The sequence below is a fragment of the Camellia sinensis genome, chromosome 6, assembly GCF_055761805.1.
Source record: "Camellia sinensis isolate YWXY chromosome 6, ASM5576180v1, whole genome shotgun sequence".
NCBI classification, from domain to species: domain Eukaryota; kingdom Viridiplantae; phylum Streptophyta; class Magnoliopsida; order Ericales; family Theaceae; genus Camellia; species Camellia sinensis.
In genome coordinates this window covers 135,659,232-135,679,344 of record NC_138966.1, presented here as the reverse complement: position 1 = coordinate 135,679,344, position 20,113 = coordinate 135,659,232, and the positions used below count along the sequence as shown (strand labels likewise).

The 20,113-nt window shown below is 34.6% G+C and overlaps 1 protein-coding gene across 3 annotated transcripts; it reads left to right on the top strand.

The window, feature by feature from the left end:
• Positions 1–1,422: 1,422 nt before the first annotated feature.
• LOC114266894 (uncharacterized) lies at positions 1,423–18,170 on the top strand. Of its 3 annotated transcripts, none has more exons than XM_028207842.2 (20): positions 1,423–1,599; positions 2,675–2,742; positions 4,085–4,189; positions 7,690–7,746; positions 7,885–7,946; positions 9,413–9,512; positions 10,803–10,873; positions 11,044–11,144; positions 11,242–11,345; positions 11,429–11,482; positions 12,418–12,473; positions 12,587–12,625; positions 12,915–13,059; positions 13,304–13,485; positions 13,563–13,630; positions 13,830–13,902; positions 14,053–14,114; positions 14,205–15,132; positions 16,116–16,406; positions 17,733–18,170. In XM_028207842.2, the coding sequence occupies exons 1-20, from the start codon at positions 1,536–1,538 to the stop codon at positions 18,034–18,036; spliced, it is 2,934 nt and encodes a 977-aa protein (XP_028063643.2). In that variant the 5' UTR covers positions 1,423–1,535; the 3' UTR covers positions 18,037–18,170. The 3 variants fall into 3 exon arrangements, with proteins under 3 accessions (XP_028063643.2, XP_082728754.1, XP_082728753.1); XM_082872628.1 differs by having other exon boundaries at positions 1,468–1,599; positions 4,085–4,456; positions 7,453–7,746; XM_082872627.1 differs by having other exon boundaries at positions 1,587–1,617.
• Positions 18,171–20,113: the final 1,943 nt, after the last annotated feature.

Here is a 20,113-nt window from a genome sequence, read left to right as displayed (position 1 = left end):
TGATGTGATTTTTTGACTTATTAACAATTTTAGTATATTTTATTATTATTTTTTTTTTAATGAATTTTAGCTCAAACCAAACTAAAATTTTGTTTGCCAAATTTAGTTGTTTAATGGAGTAATTAAAATTCTTTTATTTGAGAATTGATTACGTCAGTTGAATTTTTGATTTTTTTATGAAAAATTGTTTAAAAAGTTGAAAATAGAGAGATTGATATGGTAATTTATAATAATTTTTTGATTTTTTTGATTATAAACCAGCTTCCCAAGCACACAGATTAAATTAGTAGAATAAATAAAATAGTTTTATGAATTTTAAATAAAAATCATAATATAGAAAAAAGTAAATTATAATGTAAAAAGTTATAAATGGCCCAATAAAAATTTTCAATTTGTACTTCAAATAGATTCAATATTTTGAATTTATTATTATTGGCAGGCTTGAGTTTAGTGGCCTCTGTTGAAGGGAATGATAATGGTGGAGCCACAACAATTGATCGCTGGAGAGTTGTTGTAGATTTGGTTTTGAAAATGTGGTTGGTAATGATTTGATTTAAGATAAACAGTCAAAGAGTGGTTGGTTGGATGAGTAGAGAGACAAAGAAAAGAAAAGTGGTTAGAAGGAAATTATGTGGGACTACCTAGCCACTCAAGGCTGTTTTTGGTATTTGAAATAGAAAATGAAAACGATGTAATATGAATAAAATATATTTATATTTTATTTTATTTTAAATATTTATTTTTTAAATTTTTTTTTAAATTTTTTAATCAAACACAGTTTAGTGGCCTTGTTTTGTTTGTTTTTCAGAAAAATTTTTAGAAAAAATTCTCTACAAATAAATTTTCAAGAGTAATTAAACCAAATAAATTTTTTCAAAAAAAATCTCAAAATTTTATTTAGTTACCTATTTTTCAAAATCACACTCTCTCTCATACACATCAAATTAATCACTTTTTTTTTTAAAACTCTCTCCCCAAAACAATTTTCCAAAATCATTTCTAAAAAAAAACAAACCAAACAAATTTTTGTACTTTTTATCTCAAAAACTTCTTTACAAACACAAACCAAACACACCCTAATCTTTGAAAATTCAATAATAATGCTTATATAATTTAACTATATTTGTCATAAAAAAATTAAATAACTAACATAATTTTGAAATTAGATTATTTATTTTAAAAAAATTATGATAAAGTTACATTGTTATAACAACAATTATTCATCTCCTTTTTTCCCCACCCCCTTTGACCCCATCTCTCTCTTATTGGTTACATTTTCTTTTTCTTTTTCTTTTTTTTCCTGCTCCTCCAATCACCACCCGCCACATGACAAAGGGATGAGGGGTGACCCCAAAAGGGGTCCCAAGCATTATTCTTGTTATAATTATCGAATTAATTTTTTGTCATGTGGATAATTGTGGATTGTAGACAAATTATCATTGCTATAAAAAAAAATATGACTCTTTCAATAATTCAACAATATTTTATCTTTTTCACCACTCTTGCGAAAAGACAAACAGGCTCAAACATGAATCATGACACTCCCCCTCCTTCATAGCAGACCTTTCCAGATCAGACCACAACTCTCTCTCTCTGGGTGTAAGTTTTCTTGATCATGTATTTGTTCCAACTTCTAATGTCTATTATTTGATGATCTCTCATTTCCATTTGCATGTGAATCCATATATGTTTTTATGTTAAGTTTGTAATTTTTGTTTGTTTGCAGTTGAATGATTTTGTTAGTTCTCTTTGCTTGTATTCAAATTTACAATACTAATCTGGAAATTATGATCCAAAGTGATTGGTTTGGTGTCCAAATCATCTCTCAAAAAAAGCATATTATAGAGCATGAAAGTCTAGAATGATCAAAATACCATTTTGATTGAATTGATATAAAAAAGAACAAGAAGAAGACATATTTTAAGTACTGTAACTGAGTTTTTATCATTAACCAGTTGTTTTGAAGCTAGTCATGCTATTGTTATGATATCCATCAAGATTAATGGAGCTTTCCATTTGATTAGAAAGAAAAAAAATGGTGTAAAATGAAAAAGTAGAGAGTGAAGTTAAAGAAAAGAAGTGGAAAGGAAAATAAATTTTCTTGCAAGTATTTGATTAGAATAAAAATTTTGTAAGGAAGAAGAGAGAAAATTTTGGAATTTTAATTATAAGTAACTCTTTGCATGGACAAATTTGAATTTTTTTTTATTATATTTTCTTGTGTTTTTCACCCACTCTCATGCTAAACAACTCATACAAGGTTTCATTTTTTATCTTTCGCTCACTCTCCACCACTTTCATCACAATCAAACTCAACGAAAGGGACAAAGTTGAAACATTTTTCAGGAACCCTTTTCTGTTGATACACTGCTTCTGAACAATTCTTACATTCTACGAAAATTATGTTGGGGAAAATTCAATTATGATAATTCCATTGGCTTTTGGGAAAGTTTTGGATTATTTTTTACCCAATGTAATCTGTTTGTTAATGAAAAGTTTTGGAAAATCAACTTGAATTTTGATATCTTACCCCCATTTACTTGCATCCATCTACCCTCTGCCTTTTAATCTTAGTATTTGCTTCCATTTTATTATTTATTTTTTCTTTTCTCCTTCTACGAAAAGTTAATTTAATTGCTGACTAATATGATTTATATCGGTCTTATTCAATTAGGCAAGATGCCGGAAAACTCTTTAAAAGATGGGGAAAAGGAACCTTCCTCTGATTCTTCTATGCAGAAGGTAGGTTGTTCATATGTTTATTATACAAAGTGCTTATTAAATTATTTCCTAGGAGTCTCCTATGGTCTTGAAATTGTCTAATTCGCAGTTTTCTCCCATTGATTGTATTAAGATTACATTTTTATTTGTTGTAATTTGTATCTAGAACCATCATTTTTGTGCACAACCGTATGGTTTCTGGATTCTGTTATTGTTGTTGAAACTGTTCTGATGACAAGTAATGCATGATCTTTGTCAAAAATTCTATTGAGACGTAAAATTGTTGCTTTACCTTTTGGCCAACAGAAATAATGTGGTAGTTTATCATTTTGCATTATGGCTCTCTTCAGTCATGCCAATTTAGATCTTTTGGCATTCATGCTGAAGCAAATATCCCAAAGTTTAGGCTGAAAACTTTACATTTGTTTGTTTTATTATGCTTTTGGTTCTGCCATTATGAATGCCTTTTGAAGAAGGATGCCTGCGAGACATGTAATGTCTGCAATATATCATCATAAAGTATTATTGGAAATTTTGCTGAATTAGTGATTTAGTATTGGTAGAGCTTGAAAAAAAAAATAATGCTTTATCAACTAATCAATTTTTTTTATGTATTGGTGATTCTATTGGCTGCTCATGGTTCAATTACCCTGACATTTCAATAACAATACTTTATCTGTTTGCTCATTTCTTTTTCTTTGATTCGACTTTTTGGTGTGTATTAATCCAAACAAATATTTGGAATTCACTTGTTGTCTAGCCCTTGATAAGAAAAATAAATGGATTTTTATCGTTACATATTGAGTAATTTTCACTTGCCGTCATTGCTCTAAAGTGACTTTTTATAGTCTTTCTAACTTCTTTTGACATGACTTGATATTCTACATAATTTGCGTTTCGATTAATAGAGTAAGATTTTGATAGAGTAAATGCGGGAATTTTCATAAGATTTATCTTCTGGAGGAGTCTCGTCTCAATCAGTTTTAGAACTGTGAAGATTGCTTTGTCGTAATGTGGATTCTCTAGATGACCGCATGTATAGGTCACACTGATTATGGATTTTCTTTAACTGATTTTTCATTTTGTTTTTTAATTAGTGAATCTGAAAAATGGGGGACAACAAAAGTCTTTTAGATCCCAGTTAAGCTGTAGACATGCTGGAACTATCCTTGAGGCCACTTCTTTTTTCTTTTTTCATTTTATTTTTTATAATAAAAAAGATAGAGAAACGATTTTGGTATTAGAATGTAATATTAATGTGAACTTTCAACTATAAACTGTTATTACTTTGCCAGAATTTGTGTTGTAATAACCTCAAAGGTCTTCTTTCGCTCACAATTCCTTCTGGACTTCCCATTTTTAGGTTGACCCTGGGAAACCTGCTCCACTGACTTGGCAACGAAAATTGAATTACGACAGTATCATTCCTTCAGAGTTCACCTTAAAATTTGGAGAAAAGTTGTACATGGTATGCCTATAATATCCCTGTAATTATGTATAAATGATGTTCTAGTCTCCTAAACTAACTACCAAAGAAAAATGTTGCATGAATATAACCTGCCAATTGTTTGTTGAAACAAAATTTTACAATTACGATTGTTAAAGTCGCATTTGGAAAAGGCAGCGATCATGGAAGGAATTGTGACAATACTGAAATGAAAATAGCGTCTATGCATAAAACAATCGATTATCTGACTGACTAATTCACTGTGCAGCCAAAGGAAGTGTGGGAAAGGTGTAAGAAATAATGTATAGAGAAAGAGAGAGAATAAATTGTATGTATTATTATTGATTGATATATTGATACAAGATTGATTAATTACAATTCCTATACAATCTATATATAGAAGAAAATGTGGTAGTAGGTGTAGTGGAGGTGATAGTGGGTTAGGTGAAGTGGAGTGTGTGGTGAAGTGGAGGTAGGTGAAGTGGAGTGTGTAGTGGAGTAGGTGAAGGTAAAGATGGGAAATTCTAACAGCCCCCCGCAAACTCAAGGAGGAGAGAAACTAACCAACTTGAGTTTGGAGAGAGTAACAAAACAAGAAAATACATAAAAATAAAAAAGGATAGGAGACACTGTATGGTCGTGTCAGACCGTTGGTGAAGACACTGTATGGGGTGTCATAACGTTGTAGAGGACACTGTATGGTGGTGTCAGACCGATGTAGAAGACAGTTTATGGGGTCATGTCGGACCGTTGTAGAAGACAGTTTATGGGGTCATGTCGGACCGTTGGAGAAGACAGTTTATGGGGTCATGTCGGACCGTTGTAGAAGACAGTTTATGGGGTCATGTCGGACCGTTGTAGAAGACAGTTTATGGAGTCTTGTCGGACCGTTGTAGAAACTAACCGGAATCTATGTCGGGACAGTTTACAGAGTCTTGTCGGACCCATAAAGGAGCTAACCGGAATCAATGTCGGGACAGTTTACAGAGTCTTGTCGGACCCCTGAAGGAGCTAACCGGAATCAGTGTCGGGACAGTTTACAGAGTCTTGTCGGACCCTTAAAAAGTCGCACCCTCAAAAGGTGTGCCCAATCTTTCAAAAGGCGTGCCATCAAAAGGCGTGCCCAATCCATAAAAAGGCGTGCCATCAAAAGGCGCGCCCACTTCATCAAAAGACGTGCCCGACAGAAAGCGTCGAGCCATCAAAAGGGGCGCCTGACACGCGGCGATGCATGTGATTGACAGAGCGCGTGTCGGCCTCGTCGTCTCTGTCTTTATAAACCAAAGCGAAGTCTGAGGCTTGGAAGCATAACAAACCAGTTGAAACCTCTTCGTTCTCTGTAACATTCTGTAACCAACCCTTCTCTGTAACACTCAGCAACCCAAAAAACATGGCCTCTTCTTCCCGTTCAGCTACCCAGAACATGGCCTCATCTTCCCGTGGTCTGCTCACTCTCTTTCCCGACCTCAACGAGTCAACAGGAGAGATAACAGGTGCGGTGGCCCGTGAACCTCAACCAAACACCTCTGGTTTTGCTCCGTTGAACTTTCCGATGCGGTCGGTGGAGCAAAAAATGGCGGTGCAGTCGGATGTGGAGGCCAATCAGTATACCTTGAAGTCATGTGTGGAAACCATGACTGCGGTTACAAATTTGTCGAACCGGCTGCAGAGTAGGACAAATGAGGTGCAGCAGTTAAACGCCCAACTGGCTCTGCTCCAACGCATGTATAAGGATGCGCGAGCAGAGATAAGTGTGCTAAAGGCGGAAAACAAGGAGCTGAAGCGGAAGGCCAGTTTTATGTTCCGATTTGGAGGGCCGCCATATGCTGCAGTGGAGGAGCAGGGATTAGTGATCATGCCCAGTGGAGTGGGAAACACGGAGGCAACACCGGCAAGGGCCGCCCAAGATGGTGGCAAGAAGAAAAGACCGGCAGAATAGGCGAGAAGAAAAATCCCACTGTTCCGATTTGTGTTGGTTGTGTTTTGTTTTGTTTTGTGTTTTTTTATTTTTATTTATTTTTATTTTTTTTTTATGGTGTAAAATGCTGATCGGGGTTGATCCCCGGCATGAAGAAATGACAAGTTTGTAAAATGTTGTTTTTTTTTTTTTTTTTTTTTTTTTTTTTTTTTTTGGGAGTGTTTTGTTGAAAAAATAAAAATAAAATGAAAGAAAACAAGGGAAAAAGAAAATAGATAAAAAATATTTATAGATGGATTATATGAAAAACATCAGTGCGATTGTTTCAAAATAAAGTGGGGTATTTAAAAAAGAGGAAAAGTGACTTGGAAAAAATAAATAAAAATAAGTGATTTTTGAAATCAAATGGAGGAGAGAATGAGTGGAGTATGGTAAGGGTTTCATCCAAAGCCAAAATTCCTGCAGCGAATCACTTCGCAAATCCTAGCATGAGCTTTTTCTCTTTCCAGGCTTATTCATGAATTTCCTGGTGATTTCAAGAGCCTCTGGTGGCATTGTGGCAGAGAACACCCCAACCTGGATTTTGGGTGGCAGCAACTGAGAACACCCCAACCTGGATTTTGGGTGGCAGCAACTGGAAAATATCATAGATCTGATTTTTAAAAACCTCGTGACAGCATTTCATCAGCTTCATCCAAGACAAACATTTTGATGTAAACAGGGCGAAGTGATTGTCTCCGCAACATGTCAAACACATGACCAGGAGTACCAACAACAACATGAACCCCACTGGAGAGAATGCGCTGATCTTCGCGCACACTAGTCCCTCCAACACAAGCATGAACCTTCACACTTTGCTGGGCAAGTTCAAGAGTGGGTGGAAGAACCAAAGCTTGGCACTCAACCAAGCTATAATCTAGCTGCTGCAGAATTCCAGTTCCAGACTGTCTCGTCATATGAGGTGAAGAATTCTTCTCCATCAGCCTCACACATGACTACAGTTGCACAAATCTTTGTTGATTTTATCAGCGGAATAGGTTGAGGTCCGGCGGGCGGCTAAGGTGAGGTTGCCGCCCGCCGGGGAAGCGAAAATACTAGGTTTTAAACCAGCTCTGATACCATGTAAGAAATAATGTATAGAGAAAGAGAGAGAATAAATTGTATGTATTATTATTGATTGATATATTGATACAAGATTGATTAATTACAATTCCTATACAATCTATATATAGAAGAAAATGTGGTAGTAGGTGTAGTGGAGGTGATAGTGAGTTAGGTGAAGTGGAGTGTGTGGTGAAGTGGAGGTAGGTGAAGTGGAGTGTGTAGTGGAGTAGGTGAAGGTAAAGATGGGAAATTCTAACAAAAGGTAAATTATGATTTTAATTTATTTAAGAGGAAGCATGTTCCCCTGATAGTTAGCTAACTACAATTTGATTACAACATAAAATAGAGCTAATAAAACTCATTCTTTCTAGTAGTTAAAGAATAGTGGCATCGGTTTCTTTAATCAATGTCATTCACTATTGTGTATACTCCTGCTAGTTTGAGGTTTCTATTTATTTATTATTTATACAATGTCTTATACTTATTTAAATTCTGGAAGGCTGCGTTCATTTACCGGTTGTGGCAGCATCTTAAAGAAGAAACTGCTAAAGGAGGGGTATTACTTCTTTCTTCATGCAGTTGTTTCTATATTCATTTGATGGGCTTTTAAACTGTTTATTTATTTATTTATTTTTTTCAAGTTTCATTCTAATTTTGTCTACCACTATAATGCGTTCCTGTTATAAATTTCCAGGCTATATTAATTGATCAGCAGCCGGTCACATGTTATCATGGTATTCCTCTAGGCGGTATTGGGTAGGTGTGCACTTTTACTTACTGACAACTGTGTATGTGTAACTGGTATGAACTTTAATTGGGATCTTGGCAAGTGAACGGTGTAATTGGTCTCCCAAATTAGTTGGTCTAATGGGTTAGATTCTGAGTTATAAAAAAAAAAAAAAATGGTATGAACTTTTGTCTGCTATTGTGGTTAAATCACTGGAATCACCTTCCAAAAGTTAAGAGTCTTTAAGAATAAAATTTAGAGAAGTTCATAGTTATCCGTGTTAAGAATTGATACACTTAATCAGGATTGGTGAGACACAAAATACAAATAAGAAATGATAAATTAAACACACACGAAGAACACAGAGATTTATGTGGTTAGGGTTACGTCCACGACTATTACAGTTTTCACGATGGTACGAGAATTACAAGATACAAAGATGGTCGTTGCCTCCTGAACTATAAATAATAGAAATTAGGGCAATAGGACACAAGTGCAGAATAAGAAAATACCCTTACTCCAAAATTCAAGTGGTTAATGATCAATATTTATCAGGATCCATCCACGCTACTCCAAGAGTCTCATGTCAAGTTACATCTTGTCTAACAACTTAAACTTGTAGAGCAATCATTTGTTAATAATATTATTGCATTTGTAACACACACAAAAGTCGAAGAAACAACAAAATCCAAAAGTTTCCATTTTTAGTTCACTAATTGAAATATCTAGATGTTCATAGTCAAGTAAATACATTGACCTTAGGATTTACCTTATCCCCCCAAATAGAACATTTCTTTGGAACCCTAAATAGAACTTAAAAAGTATTCTAAGAGCACTCCATATGTGATCCGGATCCGCACTAACCTACACTTTTAAATTTTCCAAAAGTCAGGGGTGCTAGCTAACCTAGCTGGTATAATTTTGGTAGTCACCAAATGAATGGGAGCAAATTCCATTTGCATCTAGGTTTGGGGATTACAGGTAAGGGGGCCCCTCCCTAGACCTCATTTTAGCGAGAGCCTTCCCAAGGAACTTGTCTTAGGCTTAGGCTTGGGCTTAGGCTTACTGGCTGTTTAGTCTTACTTTTATTAAGGAAAATGTTTAAGACCCACAAAATAAAAAATTTATAATTATACTCATAATGATGTGATATCATATGTGTCAATTTTTAATTTGTTATACATTCAATAATATAGGGTCCTACCTTTTGTCATATCATTGTAGGTGGATTTGTGAGTGAAAAAGTTGGGGTCTCTAGAATTGCTCTTTTACTAACCAAATAAAATCCGGATGCTTGTTGTTATTTGCCCCTATCATATGAGTGATCAAGTGAACATTCCCATCTTGCCATTTGCAATCACTATACATGTGATAGAGGGTTTGTCCATCCCATCACAAAACCTTTATCATCCTAATTATAGTGTCTCATGTCAATGTTGACGTGAAGCCTACATATTCTAATAATTTCCTTATGCTTGAAATCATCATTCCTCAGTGCAGGAAGCATTGGAAGAAGTTACAGAGGTGAGTTTCAACGCTATCAACTATTCCCTGGAGTATGTGAACATGCCCCAGTTCTAGCAAACCAATTTTCAGTAAGTATATTAAATGATTTGATTCCATATGAATTATTTAACCTAAAATGCTGCTGTAATTATAGATTTTCAGTTGATGTCTTCTTTTTTATTGTCTCTCATCTGTTGGAGGGTAATAAGCTTATTTTAAAGCTGTGCATTTTTATTTGATACGGTCAGTGGTTACCAGATTGTCTGCTAAACAGGGTACTAGCATCAATCTTGTAGTTTGAACTGTGAATCTTCACATAACAAACGCAACCTAAGCTGCACAGACCAACTCCAAAGCCTCTGAATCGTGAGTTATATGGAACTCACACAATGTGTGGAGAGAGAGAGAGAGAGAGAGAGAGAGAGAGAGAGATGAAATTTATTGGACCCTCCTTTACATAGGTTGAGCAAAAGATGCTCTTGAGCCACCCAAAAATTGACAAAATGCGACTTTTCACAAACTTAAGTTGTACATACTGCTCGAGTGAACACTTCACTGTTTGAGCGAACAATTCCAGTAGCCAAATCCAGATTCCAGTGCTCCACTGCTCGAGGATTGCTCGAGCAGTGACTCAGACATAGCCACATTAACTCAAGCTCATCTGATCAATAAAAAAACATTTACTCAAGCTCAAATGTAAGCATGCACACCGAGGACTCTCCCTGTGCTGACTCACACATGCGCAAAGTATTTAACACAATTAAAACTCAGGAAAACATACAACTATATTAATTAAAACATCCGGGGTTACATCTGCATAACCCTATAGTCTTATCTCCATGGTGTTTAAGATTTAGCAAAATGCTACCACAATAAGCCTTTTAGTAGTAAACATATTTGACCTTGATCAGGCGCAACACTGCTATCCACTTCTCAAACACCTCCAAAAGAAGTAAAAAGAAAGATATAACAATAGAAGATGATACTTTCTGAAGTCCACACATTAATGCTTTGGCACCTGTTTGTGTGTATGTGTGTTTGTGTACTTGATCTTATTTAAAAATTTTAACCAGCCACATCAGCAATTGGACATATTATAAAGCAATTTCAATTTCTTGAACTGTCAAATCTAACATAACAATATAAGTTCCTGTCTATTTCATGTTCTTGATTACTAGGCCCTTAAATCTATCAAATAGCTTTTCCTATATGCATCTTTCTTTTTATGCTGCAGATCAAGGGTTATATGTGAAAGAGCTTGATATTGTTTTGAACAAAAAAAATGTCCTATTAGGAAGGAACAAGGAAGACAAACAGCTTTAAGTTTTGTTTTAGTTGTTTCTTTCCTAACAATTTCAAAATGTTTGATGCCTTGATAGGTTTTCGCTTCACGCCCAAACGGGGTCAAATACTCCACTGTACTGTGCCCCAGGAGTTCAGAGGTGTCCAAGTAAGTCAAATTATTTATACACTTCATTCTCGAGGACAAATTGTCTTTCTGTTTTCTTTTATTTGTTTATCTTGCTCAAAAATATTGAAAAGCTTCTCTTGGATCCTAGTAGAAATGTGATAAGAAACAAAAGCATGGGCAAATTGTAGTATAATTTTTGGGATTTGCAGAACAAGTAGAGGTTCCGGCATTGAATCATGGGATTGGAACCTAGATGGGGAGAGATGTACATATCATGCTTTGTATCCAAGATCTTGGACTGTATATGATGGTATTCTTAGACTTCTAAATCTTGTAGCATTAACAATAAGAGATCCCCATATTTTGTACTTTAGTACTTAACCTTTTACTTAATTTCTCGGATGCAGTTCAATCTGACCCCGAACTCAGCATTGTTTGCCGTCAGATATCACCATTTATTCCCCACAATTATAAGGAGAGCAGCTTCCCTGTGGCAGTATTTACTTTCGAGGTAAGAAAGAACTGCTGAAATAAAAATTGTGACATATCTAGAAAGTGTCTTGGTCCTAAGCTGTTGCTTTATATTTTCCACAGCTTTCTAATTCAGGACAATCTGCTGTAGATGTCACCTTGCTTTTCACATGGGCTGTAAGTTAAAAGTTTTCGTTTTGCATATTCATTCATTTGCGTTTTGACCAAAACATTGTTCTCTTCGAAAAAAGTTCACTAATTAGTGTAGACTATAAACTATTTTCCAATCTAGAGTTGGTTTTGCCACATCATGTGCCATGTAGGAAAGAGAGTAAGTGGGAACCATCTTACAAATGAAAATAATCACCACTTCAATTGGAGTGTTTTAAAGCCTTTATCAAGAATGGAAGCTTTAGGATTTTTTATTTTTTAATCGCTATTGAACATTGAGATTTTGTAATGCAAGTACTTGAGCCAGGATTTTTATCTATTTGAAAACCCTTCAATCAAAGTCGAGACTTTTTATTTGCACAATAATACAAAATCTTCAGTTAATTTGAGGCATTGAAAGCCATTAGTCAAAGTGGAAGCTTTATGTGAGAACTGTTTGTTGGCCCACTTTTTTTCTTAGGTGTCATATGATGTGGCAATATAACCCTAGTTTGGGATTTTTTTTCTAGAATTAAAATATTCTCATACATAATTCATATTCATTTTAACTCCTTAATTTGGACATATTCATAAATCAACTTCCATGTTTTTCTCAATCTGTTTGAAATTCAATATAAACTAATGATCAGTCCCAGGCAAAAATGAAAAATTAATACCAAACAAAGCTTTCAAACTCATCTGAAAAAAAAGTCATCTAATTGTGAAAACTTGTCCTAGAGAGAGAGGATGGATGGAGAAATAAATGAATATTGAATTAGTTTCCAGTGTAATTGTGGAATCTTCATCAAGTGTGTGCACATTTTAAGTATTGCTCTGCAATTTTTGGTGGTGTTTGACTGGTGTCTCCATATCATCAAAAAGCAGCATAGAATGTTTGACATGTTTAATGATAATTGAAAGGACAACTTACATCCTCTCTTTTTTGTTTTGTGTGTGTTTAGAATTCAGTAGGTGGGGTCTCTGAATTTTCTGGCCATCACTCCAATTCAAAGATGATGTAAGAATATTATTTTTTCCCCCAAATGTTATGAATTCTCATCAGCATTTTTTTGGCCAATTCTCCAAAGCTAACTTTACTTTATGATCTGACTTACAATGCCTTTGTGCTAGGATGAAAGATGGTGTGCACGGAGTACTTCTGCATCACAAGCAAGTTCCTTCCCTATTTCCAAACAAGAAGTCCTAGATTCTTACTTTCAACCAGTTAAGGTTGTGTTTGGATCAAAGATTTGAGTAGGGATTTGTGGAGGGAAAGGAAAAACAAAGGGAAAAGCAATTGAAATACAAGCTAAATTTTGTTCACTTTTCCCTTCCATCTTCTTTTCCCTTCACAAATTCCTCCTCAAATCCTTGATCCAAAGACTACCTAAATGATTCTTGCTATTTATTTGACAGCTTCACCACTTGTTATTTCTAATGCCAAGTCTGATCTATTCAGAACTGCAAACGGACGGCCTCCAGTGACTTTTGCAATTGCTGCTGAGGAGACGCCTGAGGTTCATGTCTCGACATGTCCTTGCTTCTTGACATCTGGAAATTCTCAGGGAATCACAGCAAAAGACATGTGGCATGAAATTAAGAAGGTTAGCTGATCTTCTCAATTCTATTATTTTCTTTCCATATGAAGTAATAATGTAAGCAACTTATTGTGTGTTTTGGTATTGCTGTTTGTTTTCTTGCTTATGGTGCATATTTTGAAGCTAGATACCAAAAGAAAATTTTATTCCATTCTTCTTTGAATCGTAAAATTTGTGATTAATTTTATTCCATTGTTGTTTCACATTCATTCACAATCTTAATCCTTTTACTTTTCTCTTTTCCTGATAGCATGGGTCATTTGACCACCTCAACTACGAAGAAGCTTCAAAGCCTTCAGAGCCAGGGTCATCTATTGGAGCTGCCATAGCTGCTTCTCTTACTATTCCTTCTGACACAGCCCGCACTGTTACGTTCTCAATAGCATGGGCGTGCCCGGAAGCAAGATTTTCTAGTGGAAAGACTTACCACAGGTCGGTTGCCTCCGTAATATTATCAGATATATCCTCTGCAAAAATATCACCTAAATTTTAATGGTAGATTTTGGCAGGCGGTACACAAGATTCTATGGCATTCGTGGGGATGCAGCAGCAACCATTGCACGCGATGCTATCCTTGGTAATCTTCACCACAGAATTAGTTGTAGTACTTGTGCTCCATTTGTTTTGGCAGAAAATATTTTTCAAAAAATGTTATATGTAGGAAACATTTCAAAGTCAACAAAACAAATAACAGAGAGAGAGAGAGATGCACTTCGAAATATTTGAGGGTGGTAAAATAATCTAATTTTTTTTTATTGTGCCCCTTTTGGGACCAGAGCATGCCCAATGGGAGTCCCAGATTGAAGCTTGGCAGAAACCAATAATTGAAGACAAAAGGTTTCCTGAATGGTAAGATGAAACAAGTGGTGCTAAACATATATTTAAGGTCTTCCACCTTTTTAATCATAAATTCTAAACACAATGCTTCTATGTGCACAAAATCCGATCACAGAACTGGACACAACCCTCGTTGCTAAATATTATAAAGTTTTTACGCAGGTACCCTATCACTCTTTTCAATGAGCTCTATTATCTTAATGCAGGAGGAACAATCTGGACAGGTATTTGTGCATCTTAGAATCTATTTGCAAATGGCAATAAACCTAGTTCAGTGTAATATAAGGTCGCTTTTTCCTTTTGGCTTTCTGCAGATGGATTACCTCCAATGCAGAGCCTTACAACTATTAGAGAGAGAAAATTTACTCTTCATAACTCTGGACCAAAGATTGACAAAACAATTAAGACTGCCCTTCAAAACGACACTGCTGCTGAAATTCTCGAGAGGATGGCATCGATACTTGAACACACACACTCTCCAATAACATCAAACTCTGCTTTCGGAGCCTTTTTGGTTAAAGACGGAGAAGAGAATATCGGTCAGTTCCTTTACCTCGAAGGGATTGAGTATCACATGTGGAACACTTATGATGTCCATTTCTATTCATCTTTCGCGTTACTCATGCTATTCCCAAAACTTGAACTGAGTATCCAAAGAGATTTTGCATTAGGAGTATTGATGCATGATCCAACTAAAATGAAAATTTTGAGCGACGGAAAGTGGGTCCCGCGGAAGGTTCTTGGCGCTGTTCCCCATGATATCGGTCTAAATGATCCTTGGTTTGCAGTAAACGCGTACAACTTCTTTAATACAGACAAATGGAAGGACTTGAATTCTAAGTTTGTCCTTCAAGTTTATAGAGATATTGTTATCACTGGTGACAAAAATTTTGCACTAGCTGTTTGGCCCTCGGTGTATATTGCAATGGCTTATATGGATCAGTTTGATAAGGATGGTGATGGGATGATTGAAAATGAAGGATTCCCCGATCAAACATATGATGCATGGACTGTTACCGGTGTGAGTGCGTATTGTGGTGGGCTCTGGGTTGCGGCTCTCCAAGCTGCTTCAGCGATCGCACGTGAAGTTGGTGATAATTTATCTGCTGACTACTTTTGGGCTAAGTTTCTGAAGGCAAAGGTTGTCTACAATGACTTGTGGAATGGTTCGTACTTCAATTATGACAATAGTAGCAGTAATTCAAGTTCGTCTATTCAGGCTGATCAATTGGCCGGGCATTGGTGAGTACAAAATATTTTACGGCATTATTACATTTGACGAACTGATTTTTTTGATGATCATTCTATGCATTGTCTGTGGCATTGACTAGGTTAGTAGTTGGGTAGCTGTTTCTGTCTGTCAATTACATTATTACCAATTCTTTGGTCATCTAGAAGTAACTCTAATTCACCATGTTAGATTTTTATTTATTTTTTGGATACATACTATGCTAGATATTGGGTTAGATGCAACAAAAATCCAATTTTCTGTCTCAGTTTATCAATAGACATCCCTGGATCAATCATTTTGATTTCAAAACTCTCATATCTACTTAATTCAACAAAACGTCCACTCTGTTTGTTTTTAGCTAAAAAAAAAAAAATTCACTTTTTGGCTATTTAAGCCCCCAAAAAAATAAAAACTGTTTGGTTTCTGTTGATTTAGATGACAAAAGAGGAAAAAAGGCACATTTTTTTCTGAATTTTTTAATCTTTTGTATATATATATTTTTTGTTATTTATTGTCCTTCTAGTTTAGAAGGATCCAAAAAGTAAAAACAAAAATCAAAAAAGTTAACGAAAAAAAAAAAAAAAAATCAAAACCACATGAACTTTTCCCATAACAAAAAACAACTTTTTTAGCATTTTCCAAACACATCATCTCTTTTACAAACTTTTCAAGAAAAAAAGAAAAAAGAAAAAAAATTACTGAAAAGCATTTGCCAAACCAGTTCTTAGTAGTGAACTATCTTTAATGTGCAGCAAATAAAATGTTAAGAAGATTGAAAAGGTAAAAGAGAAAAGGGTTTCTAACCCTCCAAGATTATCACAAAATCTTCCACACACACACACCAAAAAAAAAAAAAAAAAAAAAAAAAAAGAAAAAGAAAAGAAAAGAAGGTGATTCTTGTTTAAGAAATGAAATCTCCACATTTTAACAGGTTAATGTTTTGGTGTATGACGTAGAAACATGATGGTCTTATTTTTCTTCTATTCTGTTTTAGGTATGCAAGAGCCAGTGGTCTTTTACCAATTGCTGATGAAGACAAAGCAAGGAGTGCACTTGAGAAAATTTACAGGTTCAACGTGTTAAAGGTAAAGGGAGGGACACGTGGGGCGGTCAATGGGATGTTGCCAGATGGAAGTGTTGACATGTCAGCTATGCAATCGAGAGAGATTTGGACTGGAGTTACTTATTCTGTTGCTGCTGCTATGATTCATGAGGACATGACTGAAATGGCTTTTCAGACTGCATCTGGTGTCTATGAAATGGCTTGGTCCCAGAAAGGTCTTGGGTGAGTTGTCTTCTCTCCTTTTAACTCTTACTCAAAGCTGCAAAGATCAAAATTAGGTGCTTCATTTTAACATATAAGTTTGTTTTACTGTAATGTTCAGTGATAGTGGAAGGTTGTCCATGTAATTGACCAAAAAAATAAATTTCAAAAGAAATATATATACACGACAATGCTACAAGGTTAAAATATATTTTTTATTTTATTTTTTACAACTAATGAATAATTGAAAATTTTGAACACCTTTTAGAGGCAACCACTGGTGATTTTGATCCAATTGCTTTATATACTTAACATATAGTTACCATTGGTTTAAATATGCAGCTTGGTTGTACATTTCCCTCAAAATGAAGCAACTTATACCATCTTAACCTACAGCTTAGCTGTCCCAGCCATGGCTAGAAACTGGCACCAGCAGGAGAAAATCTTATTCTGTATATATAAGTTGTTTAAAAATGTTCAATGTATTTTTATACTGTTAGGAATGAATAGTCAAATATGATCTACACTCCTCTGAAGTGATTTACATGATAGTAAATTGTAGTTTTGCTTTTTAGATGGGATTTTAGTTAATGCAAAAGTCACGTTTTTCCCCCCGATGATTCCTTAATTTGAAGAAATGGCATCTTAGGATTTTAGTGCATAACCATGCTTAATCTTTCTCTAGTGATCAACGGTGATGTCTGCACTACACATTGAACTGCACCCCAGCTAGATGGATAATACCAGCTCTGTTCTTGCTCCATATAACTTCTTGAAATGCCTTCATCACAGAATTAGAGGCCTACAAGAGGAGACTCATTCAATAAAAGAGAAATATATATCTGACGACCCTACTTTCACATCCTTGTAATGCCTTGCCTACCGACTTTAAAAAATGCTCAACTTCAGGGCATGAAAAAACAAACAAAAAACTTATTACATTTTTTAATGGACCAGCTGGTCTGTTGATTTCAAGGTTCTCATTTTACTGGTTGATTATGATCAAGCCATTCATTTTTTAAGCTTCTCATTACCCGATGGAGTCCCACTGCCATTAGCACCTGTTTTTTAGTACTCATTGACCTAATCCCTCGTTGCTTTTGTGTGTTAAGCTCAGGAATACGTTTATTTTCTAATAAGATGGCCGGTCATAGTTCAGTAAAGATTTGAAGTGGGTCCGCTTGGACTATGCTATGTATGAATGACATCTATTTTTTTTTTTTTCCCTTCTTCAATTGTTCTAACAGTTGAAACACCCTATATATATGGACCCTTCACCTTCATTTTTTGTGGCAGTTCACTTTGGATGTATAATATATTACTGACTGGTAATATTGTACACTACAGTTTTGCTTTTCAAACTCCAGAAGGCTGGAATACCGAAGAGGAATACAGAGCTCTGGGTTATATGCGTCCGTTGGCTATCTGGGCAATGCAATGGGCCTTGTCGAAGCCGAAACTCTCCAACCAACACCAGCTGGAGATCATGAAACTTGACAAAATGAGCAATAGCGACCAGCATCACGAGCATCCTGGATTTGCAAGAGTTGCGCGTCTTCTAAAATTGCCCGAAGAAGATGAAGCCTCTAAAAGTAAAAGCATTTTACAATCAGTGTATGATTACACTTGTGGGAGATTTTTGTCAACGTGACTTTGACTTCTATACATATAATAAGTTTCAGTTTAGTTGAACTCCTTCCTTGCTTTCATAAGATAAATAAACCTTCTCAGTTGTATTTCACAAAATTCATGTTTAATGTATTTGTCAGTTCCATTTTTTTCTCAGTTTGATGTTTACTTAGAACTCATATATTAAAAAAATAATAATAAAATAAAACAAAATGACAATAATTTTAAATTTATTCCAAAGTTTCCGAAAGCCATATAATAATAATATGGACACAGTAACGCCTCTAATATAATTTTCGAGATAACTCAAAAAATCTATATATAATATAAAAATGATACCAAAATGGTTGGTTTTTATTTTTATTTTTTTCCGAAGCCTTTGTTTTGGAAGCCTAAACTTGGACTTTTTTTTTTTTTTTTTTTTTTTTTTGGCCACAAAAAACAAAATAAATTTTTTAGTCTAATAAGACAAAACATCACATTTAATCCATAGTCATTACATTATTTCTCTCAAAAAAAACAAAAAAACCAAAAGTCTTTCCCAAACCAGGGTTTTTAGTCCCAGGCTAAAATCGCTAAAAAAATCAAAAAATCAAAAAGCCAACCCACTTCGCAACGAAGGCTTAAATGGTTTAATTTTCAGAAAAGTGTTTGGTTTGTGTTTATAGAGTAGTTTTTTAGATAAAAAAGTACGAAAACTTGTTTGGTTTGCCTTTTTTCATAAATGGTTTTAAAAAATTGTTTTGGGAGTGAGTTTTAAAAAAATTGATTGATTTGATGTATATGAGAGAGAGAGTGATTTTGGAAAGTATGTAACCAAACAAAATTTTAAAATTTTTTTTGAAAAAATTTGTTTGGTTTGATTACTCCGAAAAATTTGTTTATAGAGAATTTTTTTCAAAAATTTTTCAGAAAAACAAACCAAACAAGGCCTTGGTGTCTGGTTAAATGCTATTTTCCTAAAAAAATTTTTTTTTTGGGGGGGGGGGGGACCGACTATTTTCCATATTTGTTGCATCAATAGATGCCACTAAATTCTCGAATTTTACCAATACAAATTATACTTTTCACTATGGAACTGTTACTTATAATTTTTATTTTGCCTCTTTATTTTTTAACTATAACAATTAAATCTTTAAATTTTAATGTGATCCTCTGTCATCATTTGTTTGAAATATGAGTGTAAGTTGAAATATAAAAAAATCAAAATATAATTTGAATAAAAATTGAAAGTGAAAAGTGTAATTATTTATATAATTTTTTATTTTAATGTTTCTAAAATTTGTTTGGAAAATGATTGGTGGCCCTAAAAAAATTGGCCCTAATACCCCTAATTTCCAGTTTTGGAAACTGTTCTCTTTTTTTCTTTCTTTTTTCCTTTTTTTTTTTTTTTTTTTTTACCTGAAATGGAAATTTCGGGCAATTCGGGGCACGGCTTTCGGGCCCTCAATCACCGCCCAATTTGTTTATAGGCATCTCAACACTTTTTCTTCAATACTTTAGCAACGTTGCTTCAGACCCTAGTGGGGTGACCCCAACACTCTCACCCCCATGTGGGGGCAGTGAGAAGAAAATCCAAAAAAAATAAATAAAATTTCAGTCAATCAAAAATTAGTGGGGGTTGGTGGGGGTCACCCCCACTGGAGTCTAAGTCATTTTTCATACTTTAGTGATAAATGTATGATTATTGGAGCTCTGTTGTAGCTCGAATTTGAATTTAGTCTAAATGACTCGAATTTTATCTTGTCGGTCATCCGCTTGGTCGATCGGTCGGTCGTTCGGTGAAAATGATGATGGTTAATAATAGGGTTGATTATAAAAATTAAAAAAATCGTAAATTGATCTATCAAGATCAAACCATATAATTTGGTTTAGTTTCTTTGATACATGATTTTGATTTTTGAAATAGGCAAATTGCATTTCACTATTAAGTCTGTGATTTTATAATTACGATTTGAGTTAGAATCGAACCAGACCGTTAAAATTATACATGTAATTTATTATCAAATATAAATACTAAATTATTTTATTAATATCAAATATATATATATATATATATATATTATAACTCTCTACTATTATAAATATACTTTTATATA